At 40.4% G+C, this 26885-nt stretch overlaps 1 protein-coding gene across 3 annotated transcripts in view; it reads left to right on the forward strand.

The window, feature by feature from the left end:
• CSNK1G3 (casein kinase 1 gamma 3) overlaps positions 1-26885 on the forward strand; it is a 64134-nt gene that overhangs the window by 32363 nt on the left and 4886 nt on the right. For 2 of the 3 annotated variants that reach the window (XM_054178542.1, XM_009900648.2), the window contains exons 6-12: positions 5080-5165; positions 5292-5376; positions 10174-10322; positions 15395-15484; positions 16069-16161; positions 24476-24582; positions 24946-24969. In XM_054178542.1, coding sequence (XP_054034517.1) covers positions 5080-5165; positions 5292-5376; positions 10174-10322; positions 15395-15484; positions 16069-16161; positions 24476-24582; positions 24946-24969 — 634 coding nt within the window. The remainder of the gene's footprint in view (positions 1-5079; positions 5166-5291; positions 5377-10173; positions 10323-15394; positions 15485-16068; positions 16162-24475; positions 24583-24945; positions 24970-26885) is intronic. The other variant, XM_009900650.2, reaches the window with a different exon arrangement.

Raw genomic sequence — 26885 nt, forward strand, 5'->3', positions numbered from 1 at the left:
CACTTGAGCAGTTCCTTTAGTGACTCAAAGTGGAAAAAGAATCCTGCCTTTATAACACAGCAATATTTGCTAGAGTACTATGATATTTTCTAGTTATGGCCACAATGACACAGTATCATGATCACCTTAAGCCATTTTGTCAGGGTGACAAATACAAGCATCATAAAAGAAACCAGTTACCAGAGGGTGTGCAAAAACAAAATATGCATGACAGCCTATATGAAAGCTCATATAATGCCACCAAAAGGTAGTGGAGCCAAGAAAGTGAACACATTATCGTGAAGGGAAACATTCTTTGTGTACTTCAATGCAGCACTTTCCTGCTAAATTAAATACTTTTCTGTCTTAATTAAATACAGCTGCTTTTGCTGCTTTTTGTGCCCTGCGTTGGGTATCGAAAAGGAATGTTAAGGTTTTAGTGCGAGATGGAAGAAAAACTCCCTCATTTCCCCCATCTCCCTCCCACTCCCTCCCTCCCCTGTTACCAAGAGATAAGAAAGGGAGGAGAATAAAAAGAGAAAGTTTTCTCAGGTGATTTATACAGAAGATGTTGTTCCTCCACTATGGAAGTATCAGATTATGTCAGTATATATATGAAACAGAAAGAAAGGGAACGGAGAAATACCATCTGGATCCCAAAACAAGCAAGGACACACCCACGTGTTCAAGACCTAGGAAAGTGAGAGAGCCACTGAGAATCTGCTGTCCAGGATAGAATAGAATAAACCAGGTTGGAAGAGACCTTCAAGATCATTGTGTCCAACCTATCATCCAACACCACCTAATAACTAAACCATGCAACCAAGCACTCTATCAAGTTTCCTCCTGAACACCTCCAGTGATGGTGACTCCACCACCTCCCCAGGCAGCCCATTCCAATGGGCAATCACTCTTTCTGTATAGAAAAATAAGGTCACCCCTGAGTCTTCTTCTCTCCAGGCTACGCAACCCCAGCTCGCTCAGCCTCTCCTCGTAGGGCTTGTGTTCCAAACCCCTCACCAACTTTGTTGCTCTTCTCTGGACTCGTTCCAGCAAGTCAACATCCTTCCTAAACTGAGGGGCCCAGAACTGGACACAGTACTCGAGGTGCGGCCTAACCAGTGCAGTGTACAGGGGCAGAATGACCTCCCTGCTCCTGCTGGCCACAGTGTTCCTGATGCAGGCCAGGATGCCATTGGCCCTCCTGGCCACCTGGGCACACTGCAGGCTCATGGTCAGTCTACCGTCAACTAGCACCCCTAGGTCCCTCTCAGCCTGACTGCTCCCCAGCCACTCTGACCCCAGCCTGTAGCTCTGCATGGGGTTGCTGTGGCCAATGTGCAGAACCCGGCACTTGGATGTGTTAAATCTCATGCCGTTGGACTCTACCCACCTGTTCAGGCTGTCGAGGTCCCTCTGCAAAGCCCCTCTGCCCTCCAGCAGATCAGCACCTGCCCCCAATACTAACACCCTACTGTCATAAAATGTAAACTCATGATTCTGATAGTGGGGAATATTAATGTGTTTCAAAACCACTACAATGCTAAAAAAAAAGAGGACTCTGCAGGTAGCCTGCTGAATGAGTCTGTATTCTGTATTAAAAACAACCTATTTGATATGATATATTTATCTACAACTTGCAGACTAAGTAACTGTTACTAATTTCTTACTAATTTAGCTAGACTCAGGTGATCCCAGTGAGAATCTGTTTGCCTTAAAGCTTTGTTTTTCTTGAAATCTTACAATTGTAGTACCTTTTAGGCAGCAGATCTTCTCAATCTCTTTAAATAGTGATGCATATGATCAGCAGCTCTTCCTCCAGCTGATGAATGAAATCCTTTTGTGTTCCAATTGGTCTGCTGCTAGTTATTTTCCAGTTCTCAGAGGTACTTCCAACAATAGCAATGTAATAATTTGGTTTCCTAATTCTAAGGCTTATGTTGGAGAATTCCATCTTGAGTGATCAGTGAAGAATTCAAAATTAATTCTAAATGTTAATGACCCTAAAAGTTAAAAAAACAATTTTTCATAGGTTATTGAGAGCATTATGAGTTCAGATGGTATATTCCAGAAGTTGTTCCCATACATCTATCCTACAGAAATCTCTCCAATGGTCTAAAGCTCATTAATGAAGAAAAATAATCTTCTTAATTAGATGTCATTGCAGTGTAAAGATAGAAAGTTTCTGTTTTCATAGAAAAGACTCTCAGTGAAGGAGCAATTACCTCAAGGGATTTTTTGTGGGCCTTTTTTGTGTGTGTGTGTGAAGAAGAGTTTTAATTTTGCTTTTGCAACCTATTAGGCACAGAACTGCACTGCTTATTCCTGCTTTCATTTAACCTGCATGTTGCATCAAGATAGCATATGGGATGTTGTAGGATTTGCAGAGAAATTCAGGCGAGACCAAATTGTCTGAGGCAGCAATGGACCACGAGAATGGAGGCATGGACAACAACAAGGAGAATATGGGCAAAGGAATTGAAAACACAGAAACAATTGAAGAAGAAATGACTGTGAAAGACTCACAACTGGCAGATGTGTGATGAAGCAAGCATCTAGATGTAGCCCACACTGTGGACTACCATACTTATGTGTTTTCTTACTAATTCGTTAGTGTTTGTTTACTCAATGTTCAAATGAGAAGATGGGTCTAGAAAACTAAATAACCACTGGATTCTTTTTATATGAAGATTAGGAATTGGTTTCCATATGCAATATGTTTGTGAAAATATGTTGTTGTGTTAGGACAGGTTAATGTGGCATGTATTAAAACAGGTTAACACTAGATGATTGGAAGTGGTCCATGTTGACTTGCATATTTTTGAATGTGTAGACAGAGGATAAGGAACTGGCAGGAAGGAGTCTTGGAGGAAGGCTAATTAGGAAAGCAGGCAAAGCAGTTTGGGAAACAACTGTTGGGACTTCAGTAATGACCCCCACTGGTGCCTGTGGTTCCCCCCACCCCCCATCTCTTCTTTCCCCTTGCAAACCAAGCAGAAGCATGCGCAAGAACCTTTACTCACGTAAGTGGAGTCTGGCACCTCTGCCTGCATGTGCTGGCCTCGTGTAAAGGGACTAAGGGCTGGACCACAGTATCATAAGAGGGGAGACTTCTCCCTGGGAGCTTGGGCAGCTGTGATACCAAGGGCCACATTGCCTCCATAGGGATGCCTGTGAAGAGTCACTCCTACTGATCCTCTGGCTGACACAGCTATAATGGGGAAAAGCAGTAGCACCTTGACTCTCATGTCTATGATTGCGTTCGGGTTGGTATCACAGTATATTAGAGGTTGGAAGTGACCTCTAGAGATCATCACGTCCAACCCCCTGCCAAAGCACAATCACTTAGGGTAGTCCGCACAGGAATGCATCCAGGTAGGTTTTAGAATACATAGAATACATAGAATAAACCAGGTTGGAAGAGACCTTCAAGATCATCGTGTCCAACCCATCAACCAATCCAACACCACCTAAACAACTAACCCATGGCACCAAGCACCCCATCAAGTCTTCTCCTGAAAACCTCCAATGATGGCGACTCTACCACCTCCCCAGGCAGCCCCTTCCAATGGGCAATCACTCTTTCTGTATAGAACTTTTTCCTGACATCCAACCTAAACCTCCCCTGGCGCAGCCTGAGACTGTGTCCTCTTGTTCTGGTACTGGCCGCCTGGGAGAAGAGACCAACATCCGTCTGTCTACAACCTCCCGTCAGGTAGTTGTAGAGAGCAATAAGGTCACACCTGAGTCTCCTCTTCTCCAGGCTAGTCTCCAGAGGAGACTCCACAGCCTCAATGGGCAGTCTGTTCCAGTGCTCCCTTACCCTCACTGTAAAGAAGTTTCTCCTCATGTTGAGATGAAATCTATATTCAAGCTTGAACCTGTTGTTTCTTGTCATACTACTGTGCACCACCTAAATCTGTGTAATCACTGGAAATTAATAAAGGGACATGCAGTATGCTTTGCTTATTTGAATGTGTGTGAGTGCCTTTGTCCGTGGGTCTGGTGGGACAGACCCACTTTGGAATCTAACTAGAATAGTTGTTCAGATCAAAGTCAGACTGGCTTTCTTAACTTTCCTGTGCACAAAATCTAACAAAGATTTTTTCCTTTTCTGCTCAGTCTGTGTTGTCAAAGCATAGTTATTCTATCTTTGTGAAAATGCTGATTAGAAGCAATGTTAATATTTCATTTTTCTATGTTGTGTCAGGAAGGAAATCAAAGCTAATACTAATCAAAGTAAATACTACTTGTTAGTATGAAACATATACCATGTAATGGTTGTTTCAACAGTAGTATGGAATGAAGTCAGTTGAAAATACAAAACTCAGTTTTCCACTAGGCATTTAAAGATTCTTCATATTCTCTATTATATTCGTTTTCCTAATAATAATGAATTTTATTTTAAAACAATATTGAATGTATTTTGAAAACTTTGAATATATTGCTTTTTGCTTGTTACTCTTTTTTTTTCTTTAACCTTCTGTGATATTATTGAAGGACTGACCCTGCTCTTCTGTGGGTAAAAAATTGTGGCCATGCCAGCCATTGTATTCTGCAGCAGCCTTTAGGTCAGATAGGTGTTAGAGCAGCCTGCATGTACCTGCCTCTTCATGCTAATTTTCTGATCAACTAATATTTCTGTGCCTTCTTCAGGCCCCCTTTAGCTTACTTATATTCTGTGTGGTTGCTGAGATGCATACAGTCTCTTCAAAGATTCTATAGAGGAAAATGCAGTTCAATTAAATCTTGCTTAAATTGTATCAAGTTCACAACTAATGGATCAAAAAATACTGGAAGTAAAATGTGGTTATGTATGTGAAGGGTCAAAAATATGGTTAAAATGAGAACAATTTCTTACAATGCGAATTTGTTTGAAGTACTGCTGAGATGAGTATACCTGCAGCATGCACTTCAAAAAATTTTAGCTGTATTCTCAGTAGAGCTCATACTATACAAGAGGCTTCACAAAGTGCTCATTTTGATTTCAAGTTATTTATACCTTCTGGTTATTTTTACATAATTTGAAAGCTAACTTCTAAAATAGAATGTAAAATTATGCAGGTTGAATATCCTAATATTATTTGAATTTTGTTTCAGAGCAAAGTAGAAGAGATGATTTGGAAGCTTTAGGTCACATGTTTATGTATTTTCTCAGAGGAAGCCTTCCATGGCAAGGTTTAAAGGTAGTAGTTTTTAATATCTTACTCTGTGCTATTTTCATATCAGCTTTTCTTGCCATGATCATTCTTTTAGGAAGTTTGTCTGCAAACGGTATGACCTAAGAAGTTTGTTTTCTTTTTGTATCATAGGCTGATACATTAAAAGAACGTTACCAGAAAATTGGAGACACAAAACGAGCAACCCCTATAGAAGTACTGTGTGAAAACTTCCCAGGTATTGGCTGTTGTTAATAAAAATGTTGTATATTGATGTACAAAATGAAGCTTGAATAGCTAATTGTTTAAAATATGGTTTTAAAAATGCTTCCAAATATGGGTCTTGTGTAATATGGTGTGGATGCATGAATTATCCTGTGAAGTAGCAGTAAGCTAATTCTCATGTTCCTCAGGGAGATTCCTCTAAAGGAAACACTTAAAGTTATGTTATACATTCTTACGGTGATAATTGGGTTATTCTTTTATTCTACATAAAATGTAGTAAATTTTTCAACTCAAATCTGGTATTGTCCTGCTTCTAAAAATAACCTTCATTAGGAACAGCTTGAAATAATATTTGTAAGTGTTTTCAAGTGTCACTTCTAGTTCTCCTTCAGTGCATGGAGAAGCAATGAAGTATTGGAAAATTGTAGAGAATCCAATATGACATTTTCATAAAGTTGGACTAGTCACCTTGTGCAGGGAGTGCATACAGATCACATGGACATGGTTTTGTCAAAATAAAAGTAAACACTTTGAGAAGTAGTCACAGTATCATTGATAAGCAAAATGGATTTTTTGAGAGTAGCTCACAACAAGCTAATTTGACTTCCTCTTATGAAAGGAAATCCTGTTCATATCAGACCTTGAGAACAGGTGTTTTATGTCATAAAATCTTAGTGCTTTTCCTGCTGTCTTTAAATATCCTCATAAGCAATCTTAAAATGTATTGAAGAAGGGATCTGCTGCAGGAAGAAGAGTATAAAACAATTGGAAGCAAATTGTTGCCAAATTCAAAACTTGAAATGGTACTCCACAGAGATCTGTGTTGGATCTGTGAAGTATTTTTGGGTGCTTTGTATAATTGAGAATTTTTATTAAACTTTCAAATATCAAGTTTTAATTATGTGGGCTTAGAATGAAAGCATTCTGAGAGATTTCAAATACAGCCTTAGAAAGATAAGATATAGTTCAAGATGGTGTAAGAATATAGGACCAAATCTGAATTAAGAATTTTGAGTAGGAAAATATTTCTTAAGTAATGACTCAGTCAGTCACAAAGTAATGCAAGTGAACGGTGTCATGCTGCTACTTTCTAAAATGAACAAATGCTAAATTGGATTATGTAAATAGGATATAGCCTGAAAAATGCATGAACTGTCATTTCCATGCTACTCAAATCTGAAAGCCTCTGCTGAAGCTGTATGTTAAATTTTGGGAACTGTATTTCAAGAAAATATATCCTGTTTTAAGGGTATCTCATAATGAAATAGGAGGGTTTCCATGCTGTATTTGCTATACCTATCACCAAAGATAAAGATCTGTTTGGTCAAGATTGTGTGGGTAAGAACTTCTGTGCCTTTTGGCTGCTACAAACACCGAAGAAATCAGTTTGCTACTTCCACAGCAGCTGGAACAAAGTAATGGATGTAATACAGAGCAATTAGGTTTAAACTTGAATTCCTGTGTTTCAAATATAGTGAAAAACACGATGAGATTATCATTACCAGGGAGACTATGGAGCTTCTTTGGTTGGAGTTGTGTGAAAACAAACTAGAAAAGGCTGTAACCAATTTTCAGTGGGATAGGGTGGTGTACTAGGTGACCTTTTGAAGTTCTTTCCCACTCTATGGTAAAAATTAGTTCTTTACCAATTTTTCTTATGTTTTTCTTTGCACTTTCTTCTTTTTTAAAAATCAAAAAGTCTGGTGAATTGACAAAATAGAAATCTTCTACATCCAGTAGTGCATCCATGTTTTGCACTTTAGTTTTAATGTAGTTGCTAGAATCATCTAAATATCTAATTTAAGGTATATATGGTGCAGTTCCTGGAAATAAGCAAGTGGAAATATAGATGTAGTAGCCTGTTTCCATCAAATTTAACCAGATATGTGCTTGTTGACAGGAATGAATCTTAAAATAGAACAGGAAAAAGACACTTGACAGTTGTTTCTTTCTTACATCTTTTAAAAGACTAAATTCAGAATTAATGAAGTCTTGTATGTGGTAGTTTGTGTGTCAGATATCCATGGATTTTCTGCCTTCTCCTGTCCTTTGACACTGATGACAGAATAGAATGGGAAGTGTACCCACCATCATTTCAGCTCTTTTCAGGTAGCCAGCAGACTGAGCTAGCTGACTGATATTCCATAAGGCAAGATAACTATGGTATCATTGGAAGATACTTGGTCTTGGACATGTGAAAGACTTTTCTTTTTCATTCCCTGTTCTGTGGAATTGTACCATTTTGGAGTGTGTTAAGCCTTGTATAAGATATGAGTGAGATTTAAACTCTGGAGTTCCTGCTTCAAGTACATGACAAGGTACTTGATTTTTTGAGTCAGATAATTGTAACAGGTTCAGCTGCAGTTCCAGCTTTCACACCTCTGAAGACATGTCATGCATGATTTGATTTCCAATCTACATTGAGAAAGTATTGATTAAAGAGTTCCCTAGCATCATTTCACCTTCTTCAAGCACTGCTCTCCTCTGCTAGTATTGAAGTCTTGCTTGGTTTTGGAGTTGGATCTCAAGTACCAAGGATTTCCTCCTATTCACGTCTCCATCTGTTTATGCCTAAAATACTCTGTATTTGTCAAAAGTTTCCCTATGATTGTTCTGTGGTGGGTTCTTGACAGCACCAATATGATGCTACCTCAAGACTTTCTTTTATCAAACTGATCTCAAAATGTCACTTCTCCCTCTTTCTACCCCACTATCTCTGAAAGAGTTTAACATACCATAGTTAATTCTTAGCACTGCTTCTGCACTTCTCAGCCATTCTCTATCAAAAGATTGTCTTCTTTAGAGCACCTTGTTGGGACCATAAAATGTCAGCTTCTCCAGACTTAACACAGGGTGGATGTCCAGTGATACCATTGTGCTGCTTCTGACTTACATACCTCTTCACAGAATTAGTAAATGTTGTCGGTACCTACTTTTAACCTTACTCATCCTCTGACTTTCTAGTCATGTAGAGGTATCTTCTCTTGTATGTTGGAACCATGAGGACAGCCTTTTTGGCTTGGCTGTAAGGTATCATTGCTTCTCTCAGAATGGCTTGCCAAGTGGGGTTTTTCCCACTCTTTTGTGATCTGCAAAGGTTCCTAAAGAAGATAGTTTTTAAGAGCAGTGTTCACCTGGTATTTGGGTCTCAGATCAAGTGCTTCACCTGATCCATACTAAACTGCAAGAAGTTGTGGTAGTACTCTGTTCCAAACCACTGTAATATCTTTGTTTCTTTCCTTTGGTTATTTTTTGTTTGGTTTGGGGTGTTGCTTTTATTGTTGTTGGTCTGGTTTTCTTACTTTCTTTTTTGTTTGTTTTTGGGGTTGGGGCTGTTTTAGTTTGGGATTTGTTGTGTGGTTTTTTGTCTTGTTTTGGTTTTGTTTACTTTTTTGTGGGCTTTTTTGTTGTTTTGGGGTGGGGGGTTTTGGGTTTTTTTGGGGGGGGGTGAGGGGGTTGGTTTGTTTGGAGTTTTTTGTTTGCTTTGGTTTGGGTTTGTAACAGAAGGCATGGACAGATGCAGTCTAAAGGAACCAGAATTTCAGTATGTTTAGGTTGTTGTTCTCTTCACTCTTCCAATACATTATTTCTTCTGTATAATACTTGCTGGAGTGGAAGGACCTGTAGGACTTGGTCTTTTGTGAAACCTTGTTAACATTTCTCTTCTCACCATCTGTTCTTTTCTCAGGTTGTTGTAGTTACACATGCTGTTCATTTCATTCCTGGAGGCCTTACTGCAAATGTAGTCAGATGTCTAAGCAATTTCTTCATGGGATTTGAAGCTTGTGCTTCAGGTGTTCGTGGGTCTTCCCTTTCAGCCCTTGGATCCTCGTAATCTCCTGTGCATAAAGATGCTTCTTCCTTAGAGTTGTTCTCAGAAGTCTCTTATGGTTTAAACCCATTATCAAAAATAGGGGATCTGTATGCTTTGCTCACCTTTGAAGACATTTGTACTGGAACTCTTGGCTTAACTAGAAGGTTCTGGCTGCTACTGCACAGTCTGCACTTCATACTCTTTTAGCAAGTAGGAAAGCTCTTTCATTTTATCTTCACAGGTCCAGGCCCTTTCAGAAATCTCCCTGCTTGTCTCCACTACTGGGAGAATTTTGTAATTTCCATGTAATACCTACCCAAATGAATCTCCATTTGTATGCTGATATGGTATTTAAACAGCGATATTAAACTGACACTGGTCAGAAGTCATTCTCCAAGAGCTCAGGTAACCCTAGTACTTCTCTGCAGTGTTTCTGTTCCAAACATTTGCCACTTTTCCTTACATAACATGATGCTTGAAATATTCAGTGCTATTGCAGCCTTCTATAGTCTTGCTACATTTATAACTCAACATAATCTGAGTGGTTTTTGTCAGGAAAGTTGTCCACTGTAGAACATAACATGTGGATCTTCTCTTAAAGGAAGGTTACATTCTGGTAATAGCTGTTCTTTGGGGTGTAGTCCACCCTGCACGTTCACATGACCCCTTCTTTACCTTTCCTAAGGCTTTTCTTTGTACAATTAATTGGAGATCAAAAATTGAAAGAGGCATTTCTCTCCTTGCTTTCTTGGTACACTGTGCATCAGGAATAGAAGGTTGAATAGAAGATCTTCACAGGTAATGCAAAGGGAAAGTTAGTGGGGGGGATGACTTCTTAGGGTATGCTTGGAATCATTCTGGTGATTCACAGACTTATGGTGAACAACTGTTCATGTTTTCTGATGAGGTAGAACATGCTTTAAAATGCAATAAGTACTGTGCTTTGAGTGCCATTAAACCAGCTATGGCAATTGTGTGCATTTCTTATTTATACAGAGGAAATGGCTACGTATCTGCGTTACGTAAGAAGGCTGGATTTTTTTGAAAAGCCAGACTATGACTACTTAAGAAAGCTCTTCACAGACTTACTTGATCGGAAAGGCTATATGTTTGATTATGAATATGACTGGATTGGCAAACAGTTGGTGAGTACAACTAAGCCGTTAATAGAATAGAATAGAATAGAATAGAATAGAATAAACCGGGTTGGAAGAGACCTTCAAGATCATCACGTCCAACCCATCAACCAATCCAACCCACCTAAACAACTAACCCATGGCACCAAGCACCCCATCAATCTCCTCCTGAAAACCACCAATGACGGCAACTCCACCACCTCCCCAGGCAGCCCATTCCAATGGGCAATCGCTTTCTCTGTATAGAACTTCTTCCTCACATCCAACCTAACCCTCCCCTGGCGCAGCCTGAGACTGTGTCCTCTTGTTCTGGTGCTGGCTGCCTGGGAGAAGAGACCATCATCGGTGTGTCTACAGCCTCCCTTCAGGTAGTTGTAGAGAGTGATAAGGTAACCCCTGAGTCTCCTTCTCTCCAGGCTAAGCAACCCCAGCTCCCTCAGCCTCTCCTCATAGGGCTTGTGTTCCAAACCCCTCACCAACTTCGTTGCCTTTCTCTGGACTCATTCCAGCAAGTCAACATCCTTCCTAAACTGAGGGGCCCAGAACTGGACACAGTACTCAAGGTGTGGCCTAACCAGTGCAGTGTACAGGGGCAGAATGACCTCCCTGCTCCTGCTGGCCACACTGTTCTTGATGCAGGCCAGGATGCCATTGGCCCTCTTGGCTGTCTGGGCACACTGCAGGCTCATGTTCAGTCTACCATTGACCAGTACCCCCAGGTCCCTCTCCACCTGGCTGCTCTCCAGCCACTCTGACCCCAGTCTGTAGCTCTGCATGGGGTTGTTGTGGCCAATGTGCAGAACCTGGCACTTGGATGTGTTAAATCTCATGCTGTTGGACTCTGCCCATCTGCCCAGCCTGTCGAGGTCCCTCTGCAGAGCCTCTCTACGCTCCAGCAGATCAACTCCTGCCCCCAGCTTGGTGTTGTCAGCGAATTTACTGATGATGGACTCAATGCCCTCATCCAGATCATCAATAAAGATGTTAAAGATCACAGGGCCCAGCACTGATCCTTGGGGCACACCACTAGTGACTGGCTGCCAGCTGGATGTGGCACCATTCATCATCACTCTCTGGGCTTGGCCCTCCAGCCAGTTCCTAACCCATTGCAGTGTGCTCCCATCCAAGCCATGGGCTGACAGCTTGGCCAGCAGTTTGCTATGGGGGACGGTGTCAAAGGCCTTGCTGAGGTCCAGGTAGACTACATCCACAGGCCTCCCCACATCCACCAGGCGGGTCACCTGATCATAGAAGGAGATCAGGTTGGTCAGGCGGGATCTGCCCTTCCTAAATCCATGCTGGCTGGGTCTGATCCCTTGGCCATCTTGTAAGTGCTGTGTGAATAGTACACTGAGGGTTTTGTGTGATCGTTTCCAGCCAGTGTTAATCTTGAATCTCACAATACCCATGCATCTCATGGCTGCAATTGCAAACCCATTTTCAAATATTATCTTTTGGCTTGAGATGTTTACATATTGAGTGTTTTTTCAAACACATACTCCTAATATGACACTCCGTCTCTGTTCAATCCAAAACAAGGTTTTGGGAATTCAGATTAGTTTTTAAGGTGGAAGAGGGGTTTAAAACTTTCAGATGCATTGTCTTTATTGCACATATATTCCTACTTTGGGGGCTTGCTTTCTCCCAATATTTTTAAAATGTTAGAGCAATCATTTCTCTGCATCAGAAGTATACTCGAGATATTTATCAGTTCATTGTTGAGAAACTGTCTATGCTTTATATGCGTTGATTTAATGAAATATGGTTTAGAATATCAGTTTATGTTACAGTTACAGAAAATACAGTGTAAATTCATTAAAGAAAGGATCACAGAGTCTCAGAATGTTAGGCATTGAAAGGGATCTTGAGAGATCATCTAGTCCAACCCCCTGCCAGAGCCAGATCACCTACACCAGATCACAGTATCACAGTATCGCAGTATCACAGTAGCTAAGGTTGGAAGAGACCCCAAGGATCATCAAGTCCAACCTGTTCCAACAGACCTCACAACTAGACCATGGCACCAAGTGCCACGTCCAATCTCCCCTTGAACACCTCCAGGGACGGTGACTCCACCACCTCCCTGGGCAGCACATTCCAATGACGAATGACTTGCTCGGTGAAGAACTTTTTCCTCACCTCGAGTCTAAACCTCCCCTGGCACAGCTTGAGACTGTGTCCCCTTGTTCTGGTGCTGGTTGCCTGGCAGAAGAGACCAACCCCCTCCTGTCTACAACCACCTTTCAGGTAGTTGTAGAGGGCAATGAGGTCACCTCTGATCCTTCTCTTCTCCAGGCTAAACAATCCCCAGCTCCCTCAGCCTCTCCTCATAGGGCTTGTGCTCAAGGCCTCTCACCAGCCTTGTTGCCCTTCTCTGGACACGTTCAAGTGTCTCGATGTCCTTCCTAAACTGAGGGGCCCAGAACTGGACACAGTACTCAAGGTGTGGCCTAACCAATGCAGAGTACAGGGGCACAATGACCTCCCTGCTCCTGCTGGCCACACTATTCCTAATACAGGCCAGGATGCCATTGGCCCTCTTGGCCACCTGGGCACACTGCTGGCTCATGTTTAGGCGGGTGTCAATCAGCACGCCCAGGTCCCTCTCTGTTTGGCAGCTCTCCAGCCACTCTGACCCCAGCCTGTAGCTCTGCATGGGGTTGCCATGGCCAAAGTGCAGCACCCAGCACTTGGACTTATTAAATGCCATCCCATTGGACTCTGCCCATCTGTCCAGTTGGTCAAGGTCCCTCTGCAGAGCCTTTCTACCCTCTAACTGACCAACATCTGTTCCCAGCTTGGTGTCATCTGCAAACTTGCTGATGACTGACTCACCCCCCTCATCCATATCATCAATGAAGATGTTAAAGAGGATGGGGCCCAGCACTGATCCCTGGGGGATGCCACTGGTGACTGGCCTCCAGCTGGATGTGGCACCATTCACCACCACTCTCTGGGCTCGGCCCTCCAGCCAGTTCCTAACCCAGCACAGAGTGTTGTGGTCCAAACCACGAGCTGACAGCTTAGCCAGCAGTTTACTGTGGGGGACGGTGTCAAAGGCCTTGATGAAGTCCAGATAGACTACATCCACAGGCCTCCCCACATCCACCAGACGGGTCACCTGATCGTAGAAGGAGATCAGGTTGGAGAGGCAGGACCTGCCCTTCCTCAATCCATGTTGGCTGGACCTGAGCCCTTGGCCATCCTTCAGGTGCGCAGTTATTGCAGCCAGGATAATCTGTTCCATCACTTTCCCTGGCACTGAGGTCAGGCTGACTGGTCTGTAGTTTCCAGGTTCCTCCATCTGTCCCTTCTTGTGGATGGGGACCACATTGGCCAGTTTCCAGTCATCTGGGACCTCTCCAGTGAGCCAGGACTGGAGGAAAATGATGGAGAGCAGCTTGGCCAGCTCATCTGCCAGCTCTCTCAGCACCCTAGGATGGATCCCATCCGGTCCCATGGACTTATGGGTGTACAAGTGGCTCAGCAGGTCCCGGACTAATTCCTCATGGATTTCTGGGGCATTACACTGCTCCCCGACCCTATTACCCAGCTCAGAAGGCCACTCATCCTGGACTCCTGCCTTGCTGTTAAACATCGAGGCAAAGAAGGCGTTCAGGACCTCAGCCTTTTCCTCATCTTTGGTCACCGTGTTCCCCTCCAGGTCCAGTAAGGAGTGGAGGTTCTTCTTGCCCTTCTTTTTAGCGTTGATTTATTTGTAAAATTGCTTTTTATTATCTTTCACAGAAATACACACAGAAATTATTATCACACAGAAATACATCCAGGCAGGTTTGGAGTATCTCCAGAGAAGGACACTTTACAATCCCCAAGGCCAGGCTGTTCCAGTGTTCTGTCATCCTCACAGTGAAAATTTTTTTCCCTCATGTTTCCATGAAACTTCCTGTGCCTTAACTTCCAGCAACTGCCCCTTGTCCTGTCATTGGGCACCACCGAGTAGAGCCTAACTACATACTCTTAGCACTCACCTTTTACACACTTATAATGAAGTCACCCCTTAGTCTCCTCTTCTCCAGCCTAAAGAGACCCAACCTACTCAGTGTCTCTTCATAAGGATGATGTTTCACTCCCTTAATCATTTTTGTGGCTCTGCGCTGATCTCTTCAAGCTTTTCCCTGACCTTAGACTGAACACAGTATTCCAGATGCAGCTTCAGCAGGGCAGAGTAGAGAGCGAAGAGCTATTCTCAACCTACTAACCACACCCCTTCTGGTACATCCCAGATTGGCATTGGCCATTTTGGTCACATGAGCACATTGCTGGCTTGTGGTCATCCTTCCATTCACCAGGACCCCCAGGTCCCTTTCCCCTTCACTGCTCTCCAACAGATCAGTTCCCAGCCTCTGCTGACCCATGGGGTTATTCTTTCCCAGGTGCAAGATTCTACATTTGCCCTTGTTAAATTTCATTACGTTTCTCCCTGCCCAGTGTTCCAGCCTGTCTAAGTCTCATTGAGTGGCAGCACAACCCTCTGGTGTGTCACCCACTCCACCCAGTTTTGTGTCATCAGCAAACTTGCTGACAGTGCACTCTGTTCCCTCATCCAAGTCACTGATTAATATATTTAATAGTATTGGTACCAGTACCAACCTCAATACCTCAAATTTTTCCTTCCCTCTTTTTAATAAGTAGAGGGGTTATATTTGTAAGTTGGACGATTTTAGATTATACATTTTACCCTGAAGTGTCCTATGTGAGTCTCTGAAAGAACTGCAGTATGTTTTGCTAAATCTCATTTCAGGATTTAGGATTTAAAATTTAAGCCTTTCTTCAGTCTTGCATCAAAATACCTTAACTGCAGGAAGTATCAGCCTAAAGTCTTCCAGAAAAAAATAATGTCTGGTGTATCAGAATTAGTACTTCATGAAATTTTCAAAGTCTTGGTTTGCATTTTTTTTCTCTTTTGTATTAATAAATATCTAATGAAGCTTTTGCTTTAATTTGATGATGTTGAGTTACGGGAAACTATCTGATTTAAAGATTATTGAAAACCAACAAATTTTGGTAAGACTTAGAAATGTGTTTTTTTACCAGTTGCTACATATTGTTTATATTTGTAGCCTACTCCTATGGGTTCAATACATTCAGACCCTGCACAGTCATCAAATAGAGAAGCATATCAGCACAAAGTGCAACAATCCAAACATCAGGTAAACTGTCCATGTAGTATGACCAGAATTACTTTATCATCTGTTTAGTGGTTTGTGCTTTGTTGTTGTTTTGTTAGAACTCAAAATATAATTGGCTTCAGGTTTTCTTTGTTTAGTTTTGTTTGTTTGCTGTTAATATAAGTAGATCCTTGTTAATGTAACTCTGTCCTAAAGGATTGCTTGTTTGTTACTGTGATATACTGTAGCCTGTGTTTTTGTAGTTCTGTAGTTTTAATCACCATCTCTTCCCCATGTGCTGTATCATCTGTTTGGGTTCTAACATGAATGTATAGCACTGTCACTTTTGTTTTAAAACCAGATAATGAGCAAGGTGGTAAAAATGTTGGGAATGTAGATCTGTGTCCACTTACCAAAGCTGTTACAGGCTTTATTGGTGGACTTTTTTTCTCAGCAGTGTGTGTAGACATGCATAACTATGCAGATAATATTGATGTGCAGTCTTTATAAGAATTGTGTGTATTGCTTCTGTGCTTTTAAAAACTAATATATAGTAATTAATGCATGGTTTAAACTTTTATTATTTCTTCTTTTGCATATATTCCTGATAAATGAAAAAATGAAAGTCAACAGACCATAGGGCAGCTTGGGTCTCACAAGCCAATCCACATCATTTGAGGGCTCATCTAGCAGTTGACAGACATGGTGGCTCAGTACAGGTATTTCCTATCTCTTCACGTGACTTAATCAGTCATTTTGCTTTGTATAACACTAGTTGTTCCTGCAGTACATGACATGATTCCTGTTTTCATACTAGATTCATTTTCCAAAAATGTTTGGAATATTCCTATTGTTCCCTACTTCACAACTGGCAAACTGAAATTGAGAGAGGTGCAGAAAACCATGGATCTTTTTGTATGTGGAATTTTTGCTAAAAATTTCCTACTGAAAGCCTAAAAAGAAAGAATTCTTTCTGAGGGAATGTACACTTGCATCAGTGCAGGCAACTGTTTAGGCTTTTGATGTGTTATTTTAGTTGTATTAGCAACTAAGCCACTGACGGAATCCAGTGTTGTTCAAGTCGCAATTTTTGTTCCCGTTGCAGTTAAAGGTTCATAAAGGATAAGGCACAATGGAAAACTGTATATGCTGCTATGTAGTTTAAAAGTAATTTGTTTACTATAATAGCAAAAGCAATTTATTACCTGGCACTTAGCATAGCAAAAGCATAATGCTTACACACATGCTATCATCCTCACTAGGTATGGTAGCACACAGTGGAGCATAGTCTCGACTTGCAGATGGCAAGACACCAACACTTAGCGAGTGTCTTCATGATGACAGTACTGATTGAAATTGGTTGCTGCACTGTGTTGTAGCTCTGGGTTAATTAAATACCCTCTGCATCCTGTCACATAGGACCAGTATGTGCCAGGAGGCAGGCAAAGCATACCCTTAATGACATAATGCAAAAGCACCGCTGCGCTTCTGCTATAACAGAAGGGTGGGTGTCTTGGACCCATGAGGGTCCTAACTTCATCCTCCCTCCTTTTCATCACCAATGATCTTCCCCCCACCCAACATTGTCCTTTGTGGTTTCAGTGGCATACAGCATGGGTAGAGATCTATTTTGCTGCTCACTTCTTCCAATCTTTAACTTTCAGTTATGCTTTAACATTCAGTTGTTACATTACGTGGACTTAAATAGTCTTGTTTAATAGTCTTGTTTAGCAGTCATGCACATGGAGTCATGTACAATGAAGTCTTATTGACAGTATCACAGTATATTAGGGGGTCCAACCCCCTTGCCAAAAGGAGGATCACTTAGAGTAGTCCACACAGAAATGAATCCAGATGGGTTTTGAAAGTCTCACAGAGAAGGAGACTTCACAACCTCCCTGGGCAGCCTGTTCCAGTGCTCCATCACCCTCACTGTGAAGAAGTTTCTCCTCATGTTGAGGTGAAATCTTCTATGTTCCATTGGAAACAGACTACAGATCAAAGATGATTCTTCCCACCACAGACAGTTTTTCCATCACTAACACAGTTCCTTAAGAAAAATTCAAATACAAGTGTTAGGTAATGATTTTTGCTAAAATTTTACTTACGTTGTTCAAACAATAGTTGATTAGAAGAATGTTCCTCAGGGCAGTACTTAAAGCTTATCAGTGGAAAATTGAACAGAAACCAAAGTGTTTTCCTATATTAGTTCATTTCATCTTCAAATAACTTGTTTTCCTGGTTTGCTCTTAATTTTACTTTCTGATACCTTGCTCTTTTGAGTATATTTAGAGGTGAGATAATTGTGGTAACACTTAAGGAAATTGAAATGTAATGTAGAAGGGCTCAAAACACCAGCTGCAAAGTCTATGTGAAGTTTCAGTGTGAAATGAAAATAGTTCAGCTTGGTAAAGAGTTATTGGGGTGGGGGGAAAGTTTGAGTGGTTTTTTGTTTTGGGAAAGATTTGTCAATTGAGGAAACAATAAGAAGCCCAGGGTAAAGAAAACAGTGCTCTAGTCTCCCCAAGTTTGATAACTCCCTATTTTCTTTAAGTGCTTTGAAACTCAATCCAAACTTAATATTTTCTAAATTTTACTGGTTTAGAACTGCTGTCACATGTCACAAAAGTAAAGCTAGTAGATTATAAATACCTCTGTGTATCAGGAAAAGTTGAGAAACTGTCTTGTGCTTCCCATTAACAAACATTTTAAACCTTTACCTGTATATTTAACTTAAATTGCAATGGTGCTCTCAGTAACATCAGTTTTGAAGGTAAGTAATTTGTCTTTTGAGAACAGTGTAGTAATGTGGAATCAAAATTGGATTTGAAGTTGCATCTTCTGATATTTATTTCTTAATTTATTTATTTTTTTCATTAGAAAAACACATATTTAACTTGAAAAATTCCAGTTGCTCAAACTTTCGTATTTTATCACTATTTTGGTAATCATAGTGCTCAAGGAATGTTTATTCCTTCTCAGGTAAAATATAATAATTGCAAGAGGTTATATTCCAGTAATAATATCTGTTAAATATCCTTTTTAGGAGCAGGGAGAATTTTTTTTCTAGAAAGTACCAGTAGTATTCCTTTGTGTTATTATGCTCTTCTTACAGGTAAAATGCCTGTGGTATGACAGTCAGTTTTGCTAGTTTGTATAACCTTATTAGTAACAGAAACTTTTATCTCCCAGCAATTAATTCAGTCATTAATTCTTGTGTCTTTATTGTTGCTTGCTGCAGTTCCCAAAAATGTCAGTTGTACAGCACTGAATTGTTTCCTTCTCTGCTCAAACTGCAAATTGCTTATGCACTCATAAAGACTGTACTGATCTGTTCATTACCTTTTTTTCATCACTTGCTAGCTGGTCTCCTTCCTCTTATCCTTTCTTTTTCTCTTTTGCATATCCTTTGAAAGAATATTAGATAAGAGTCCCCAGTAAAGTGCCATAGGCCTTAAGATGTGCTCAGCAACTGCTTGAGAAGTTAAATGTGTGAAGTAAATAGTTTTGAGCTGCAAGATGCAACTTCAAGAAGTGGAGAAAGCAGTGCTTTAGAAAATACAAATAATTTCCCTAAGATTCTGTGAATTAAAAAGGTTATGTGGATTGGTTGGCCTGTTTGGTTTTTAAATTCTTTTGTCTTAACTGTAAGATTTTTGATGATAAATTACAGTGTCACTGATGAGTTTCTTAGTCATGAGAGCTGTCTCTATTTTTGAAGAATGGAGACTTCAGATGCTGAGATTGTTAATGAAATGAAGGGTTCTTTTCTACATCTTTTTAACATTTTTACAATTTCCTATTATGATTATCAGCATGAAAATCAGCAAGTAAAAGATTAGTTTATTAATCCAAAATGAAGCATGGGGCTGTTACAATTTATGAGGAATTTTTACTCAGGTTTAACTTCATCTTATCATACCTGTCCCTTATCAGGCTTCTAAAGGACCATATACCTAAGAAACAAATCTGTTTCACAATTAGTATGTGTCGCTAAGTAGTCAGTCCAGTATTTAAAGTTTGCCTTATGGCATAGAGAGTAGCAAGAAACACCCAGTGTGACTTAAGCTTCTTTGTGTTCTCTTCAAATGCAAGTCTTAAAGAACTGATTAAATTTAAAGGAACTACATTTAAACCAGGATGAGATCTGTTACCAAATTTCTTGAAAGTGGTTTATATTTTCAGTTTAGCCCTCAAATCTCCTACTTGTGTAGCTTAAGTTAATCTTCAACATTGCAACACTTCTAATCTGAAATGTAGTTTCAAGTACTATTTTCATAAGCCTGTGACTGTTCATGGCAAAATGTTCAAGTACATTTTGTTATCAAAGTTTAGGCATAAAAACAATTTCAGTATCAACGTTTTTTCACTATGACTGTATGCAAATCTATGGAGAATTTAACTGTGCCTCCCATTTTTCATCATGCTGCTGAGAAAATCCAGTCCCATTCCAGGCTTAAGTAGATAAATTAAATGTTTCTCTTCATGCACTGTTAGCATTGTGTGTTAGTTCTTTCTCATTTCCTAAAGTTGCAGCTTTTTTTTATGTGTATCATCTATGATGAATCTTTTTTGTTCCTTGTTTGTGGTACATCCTGGCAACAGAATTTGGTGTTTCACACCTTCAGTGCATATGCTGCCTTCCATGTGACATATTCTTGTTTTATTTTGTTATAGTCCCCTATCTTCCTGACTGCGTTGTGTGGATTTTTGAGATCATTGGCATGTAGTCTGAGAGAAAAGTAATGATTGGTCTAATTTAAGCCCATGTGCTCCATGATCAGTAGTGTACAAGTATTAACACTGCTTCATTTACCCTGTGTTACCAGTGCTTTACCAAATGCACTATTAGGTCAGATCATAAAATATTTCACTCATGTCACAAGATGTTAACTTCTGGCATTCCACATTATTTTAGCAAGGTGATAAAAGTGTTGTAGCCTTACTGATACTGGAACTGAAGTACTTCTGTATATTTCTTGCACTGTTCTAGGTGAGTCTTTGTTAGGTTTCTTTTGAAACTAAATATGTTTCTTTGTTGCAGGTGTATTAATTCTATGTTGTCTTACTAACATAGGTCATAGAGCTGTTTTCATAAGTAGTAGACTTCTGCCTCTGAAATTGAAACTCAGGATGTTTTGATACTGAAGAAGCATGACTTACTGTTTTTCAGACCAATACCCTTTGATTTACTTAGACTTTCACAATGATTTCTTGAAAGATGTTATGTTATTCCTTCCCTCATCTAAGCTAAGCCATGCAACTTGATAGTATTTGATTGTGTGGTTGTCTGGTGTATGCATACTTGAAAGACTGAGGTCTCTTTTTCCTTGATATCTGTCTCAAGTCAGAGTGAGGCAGGACAGTGTTCTGCTGTCTGACGTAAATGTGTTTCTACAATGGTCCTGTTGAAGACTTCTACAGCAAAAGACAATGTCATCAACTAAAGGAAATCACTGTCCTGTTTGTTGATTGTAACCTACCCTTAAGTAAACGTCAGACAAGTTCTTCTGTTTCTGATCAACAGTTGTTACTAAACCTTACAGGTCTGAGTATCTTTTCAGAAAAGTCTAGATCATGGGGCAGAAATCCTGAATTATTAGGACTACAGGAAAGGTTTACTACAATACTGACTAGGTCTCTTTGCCTTATATATCCATATATATCTAGTGGTGTATATATCATGGCAGTCCAGGGAGGTCCCACTGACTGGAAAAGGGGAAATATAACCCCTGCTTTCAAAAGGGGAAAGAGACATGACCCAGAAAACTATAGGCCAGTCAGTCTCACCTCTGTGCCCAGTAAGATCATGGAACAGATTCTCCTGGAGGTACTGCTGAGGCAGAAGAATAACAGAGAGGTGATTTGGTACAATCAACACAGCTTCACCAAGGGTAAATCCTGCCTGAAAATCCTGGTGGCTTTCTATGACAAGGTCACAATAATAATAGATGCAGGTCAAGCCACTGATGTAATTTACCTGGACCTGACCAAAGCCTTTGACACTGTCCTGCACCACATCCTAGTCTCCAAGCTGGTGCAGTGTGGGTTTGATGGATGGACCATTCAATGGATAAAGAACTGGCTTGATGGCCACACCCAGAGGGTGTCTGTCAACAGGTATGTGACGAATGGAGTCCTGTGACGAGTGGAGTCCCTCAGGGATCAGTACTGGGACCCTTCTTGTTTAAGATCTTTGTTGGCAACATGGGCAGTGGCATTGAGTGCACCCTTAGCAGGCTTGCTGCTGACAGCAAGCTGTGTGGTGCAGCAGACACTCTGGAGGGAAGGGATGCCATCCAGAGGGACCTTGACAGGCTGGAGAGGTGGGCCCAAGCCAACCTCATGAGGTTCAACAAGACCAAATGCAAGGTCCTGCATCTGGGTCGGGACAATCCCAAGCATTGATATAGGCTGGGCAGCAACTGGCTTGAGAACAGCCCTGAAGAAAAGGACTTGGGGGTGCTGGTGGATGAGAAGCTCAACAAGAGCAACCAATGTGCACTTGCAGCCCAGAAAGCCAATCACATCCTGGGGTGCATCAGGAGAAGCATAGCCAGCAGGTCAAGGGAGGTGATTCTTCCCTTCTACTCTGCTCTGGTGAGACCCCACCAGTGTCTAGTTCTGGAGCCCCTATTACAGGAAGGATCTGGACATGCTGGACTGTGTCTAGAGAAGGGTCATGAGGATGATCAGAGGGCTGGGAACACCGCTCCTATGAGGACAGACTGAGAGAGTTGGTACTATTCAGTCTGGAGAAGAGAAGGCTCTGAGGAGAGCTTATTGTGGCCTTCCAGTATCTTCAGGGGGCTTGTGAGAAAGCTGGTGAGGGACTTTTTTAGGGTGTCAGGTAATGATAGGATTAGGGGTAAGTGAGCAAAACTAGAAATAGGTAGATTCAGACTGGACGTTAGGAAGAAATTCTTCACAATGAGGGTGGTGAAGCACTGGAACAGGTTGCTCAGGGAGGTGGTAAGAGCCCCATTTCTAGAGGTTTGTAAGACCAGGCTCAGTGTGACTGTGAGCAATCTGATCTAGTGTGAGGTGTCCCTGCCCAGGGCATGGGGGTTGGAATTGGATGATCTTTGAGGTCCCTTCCAACCCTAACAATTCTATGATACATCCATAGTGCAGGCTATACTTGTGATACAGCTGAAGTTTGATCCATTGGATCCAAAACTCATTTGGTGGATAAGTTGAGCAAATAATTTTTTTACCCTTACAGTTTCATGAATGATCCTGTCTGTCTTTATAAGTACTTCCCATGCAAACACATTGTATTTCCTCTCTGATTATTACTGGTAACAACTGGATATTTCACAAGAAACAAAGAAATTACCTGCACAGTAAGACACCTGGTGAGATGGTTATGGTACAAGTAAATATGGATAATGATGACAAGTATTAAGATACTTGGGGGGGGGAGAAAAAAACACCATCTTATGTCTTGTCAAGCTATACTTACTATTTCTGTCACTAAGTGTTTAATCCTGTTGCCTTCCCTGATGATATGAAACTAAGCTGAAGCCACATGGTTGAAACACTGCTGACTTCATCACAGAAATAATGTCCAGTTCTCTGAATTCCTTCTGTTGCATTGACCAGAATTTAAGTAATTACGTTCTTCTATCTCATAAATCTTTCCATTTTTTATTGGGCTGCAGAGGGTTGGTGTGTTGGTTTTTTGGTTGTGGGGGTTTTTTTTGGGGGGTGGTGGGGTGGTTTTTTTGGTTGTTGTTTGGTGTGGGGTGTTTGTTTTGGGGGGTTTTGTGTGTGGTGTGGGTTTTTTTGGCAGGGGTTTGAGGAAGAAAAATCAGCCTGATGTAGACACAGAAGAATGGCTTGAGTTCAGCAGACTTGAGTTCAGCAGACTTCTGAAGCTCTGTAGTTATAATCGGTATCAGAATGTAAACCTCAGGGCTATTAACTCTGGTTATAAATAGATGAAGCATCTGCTGCACTGAGAACTTGGGAGGGCGAGGGGAATAGTAACATTATGATGACTGACTTACCTTCCTTCCATTTTCGTCTACCTTAATCTCTGATTTTCAGGCAACAACTGGGAAGAATCTTGCACTATGAATTACTGTGTGTTCATCTTCCTGCAGCTGATTGTTTTACAGATATTTCCCGCAGACTCTTGCGTTTGTTACTTAGCCAGAATGACATGTTTGTTTAATGTTGCTTGGACAAGCATTTGTTGCTGCAATGTAGCTACTAGACCTCTTGATACTTGAATGGGTCAGTTTACACTATCAAATGCCCTGACCAGATGCCTGCTTGTCTGTATCCAGTTAACCATTTTCCTGGCAGATTCTGTGAGTTAAATTAGGGAGAGGCCTCTTGAATAACTCCATCTGTCATACAAGAAAACTGACAGGAATTGAAGAGAGACCCTATTGGATTCCATGTAGTTTAAAGTCAGAACAAATATTCCTGGGGAAACACATCTGTCTCAGTGGCTCAAGATTTTACAGAGGAATTTGTGAGTGAATTAATAATTAGTGGGAATAAAGATGAATCTTTTTAATTTTCTGTGATGGCAGTAAGTGCTATTGTGCTCTTAAGACTGAAAACAAAACACCCTTGCATTTTTATCTTAGTTTCTTGCCTCTTCTGATGACTATTCTTTGAAATAGAGCTGACTCAGGCCACATAAAGAGGAAAATTCCACCACTTAAATACCCTAGAAAAGTGGAGATAGTGTAAGACTGACAAAATGTGTATCAGGAAAGAAGTTAGTACCATCCCTTAAGGCTCTGAAGAGACATTAGGGGGTCAGCAAACTTGATCAAATTGCTTTGCTTAGTGTGCTTACTTTGAATGGATCATGTCAGTGTCAGTTCCCCTAGTACATGTAAAAAAATATGGCAGGTATGTAGGAATAAAACCTTGAAAAAGATAACTGTGAATGAAATAAAAAGTGTTTTTCACTTAACAAAAGTACTGATATTTTTAAGATGTACTCTAATGCAGGAGCTGACAAATAGATGGCTGGCACTACCATAATTTCAGTTATTTTCATAATTTCAGGTAGTAAGCTCAACAAATGGAGAACTGAACACAGATGACCCAACTGCAGGCTGTTCAAATGCACCCATCACAGCTCCCGCAGAAGTGGAAGTAGTGGATGAAACTAAGTATGTCTATCTTTTTGTGTTCTTTGATGTTGTCTGCTCAGCTACTTAGACATTTTGTTGGCTATTTATTAAAACATTGCTGTCTAAAGTGAATAGGTACTGGTGAGGGGCAAAACTATAGTCCTATACCTAATTTTGGCTTTAAATAATGTACTTTCTGTAGCTTGTGCTTTTTAGGCTAAGCCCTCAATAACACATTTCCGAACTAGATAAGTGTGTGCATGTTTTGTATTTCAACTAGTTTGGAAATATTTCTTTTAAGATAGTCTGCTGATTACCAAAAGTTACATATGAAAGATGTGAAATTCTTCCTCTATGTGGTATTCTGATTCTCTCTTTTCCCTTTACTTTCTTTCTGTATAGCTGCCAGAAAGTGTTGAACATGTGGTGAGTTCTACAACACAAGCAGGCAGAAGTTGCCTTTTAATTTAAAACCAATTTCATTTAAAACCAATTTCATTTAAAACCAATTTCAGAGAAGTTTAAAGTAACAAGTCCATTTGGAAATCACAGGACATGTTTAAATATTGTGAAACAATTAAGTGTTTTTACAGACAGCCACCTCAAGAGCTGTTCTTCCTGCTTTAAATCTTGCTTACTTTTAAGTTGTGCAGTCTGTGATATACTTGATTTATTCCTTTTTAGTGGGTAGTAGAATATTGTTTTCTTACTTGCTGTCCTCTTTTACAGGGGGCAAACATTCTCTTCAGATGTTGTAGCATTCAGCTAGTACTTTATCTGCTAGAAAATAGCTGATTTATATGAACAAGTAACAAACCACTAGCAGATGTTTGAACTTCACCTGTTATCTCTGTAAGCATGTATCAGAGCAGTGGTCTTGGACAACCTGCTAACTAATTATTAAAATGTAACTTTAGGATTCTTTAAAGTTACTATGCCATGAAAGGGAAAAATATTAAGGCCTCTTAACATGGGTTGGATACCTGATGTGTATATATATTTGAGTAATAAACAAAGACTTGCAAAATAATACAGAAAAATATTTATGATAGCTAAAGACAGTGTATTTTTCGAACAGTTTTCTATATTAATTTTGGTTAGAGTAGGTTTTTACAAGGATATGGATTTAGTTTGCCATAAAATAGAGGTACTCAGGTGTCAAGAGTACATTAGTAGCAGAAAAATCTAGTAATCATTCCTTCATAGCAATAAGGGCCCACTTTCTAACTTTTATACAAGGGGAAATTTCTCAAAGCAAGAAGTTTTTCTCTGAGTGATTGCTCTGCAGGTTCTGCTTTTGGTGTGTGAGATTTATGTGCTTGTGTAGTTAAAGTTGTGGTGAGTGGTGGTGTCTGTTTTGTCATACATGTATTAGCTTCCTCTGAGCACTGAGAAAACCAACTCTTCGTTTGCCATCTTTGCAGAATACTGTTTTATTTTTTCTGTTGAGAATTCAGTTTTCTTTCAAATCAAAAAAGATCTCAAAGAACAAGGATATTTATAAGTTGCACATAGAGAAATTCCCTATACCCTCCCTTTGCATAAGTGCAGTGATAAACTTCCCAATATGCAGTTTACATACACGCAGGAAAAGATTATATTTCTAGAGTTTTAAAGGAGTGTTTAACCTAATTAAATCTATGGCTAGTTATCTACAGAAAGTAAGAGAAATCTCAGAAGTCAAGATGCTGTAGCTGCTTTAAAAATGTGGAAGTTCAGTGCTGATGTTAAACCCCAGCCAGCTACTGAGCACCAGCAGGCACTTGATTACTTCTCCCCTCTCCCTTTTGGATGGGAGAAAGAATTGGTGGAAAAAGGTGAAACTCATGAGATAAGAACGTTTGCATAACTAAAATGAAATAAAGTATAATAATGATAGCAAAATGTAGCAGTAATAATAATAATTGAATTGAGAAGGAATATACCAAAAAGAGAAAAAAAAAAAAAACAAGAAAAGACAAGTGATGCACAATGCAGTTACTCACCACCTGCTGACTAATGATTGAGCAGTGATCTGCCCCTCCCTCCCAGCCACCTCCCTCCAGTGATATGGAATATCCCTTTTGCAGGTTACCTGTCCTGACCCTGCTGCTTTGCAGCTTCTTGTACATTTGTTTGCTTGCAGAGCGTGGGAAACTGAAAAGACTTTAACTGAGATGTGTGTGTGTGTACATATATATATATAAAACACACTGGAACATCAGTGTGTTATCAAGACTATTCTCACACTAAAACCAAATCTAGATACCAGTTACTGGGAATAAAATTAACTCTGCCTCAGTTGAAGCCAGGACATCAATTTCTTCTGGTAGCATATTGTACATCAGTTATTTCTATCCTTG

This window comes from Dryobates pubescens, chromosome Z, assembly GCF_014839835.1.
Source record: "Dryobates pubescens isolate bDryPub1 chromosome Z, bDryPub1.pri, whole genome shotgun sequence".
In the NCBI taxonomy this organism is placed as follows: domain Eukaryota; kingdom Metazoa; phylum Chordata; class Aves; order Piciformes; family Picidae; genus Dryobates; species Dryobates pubescens.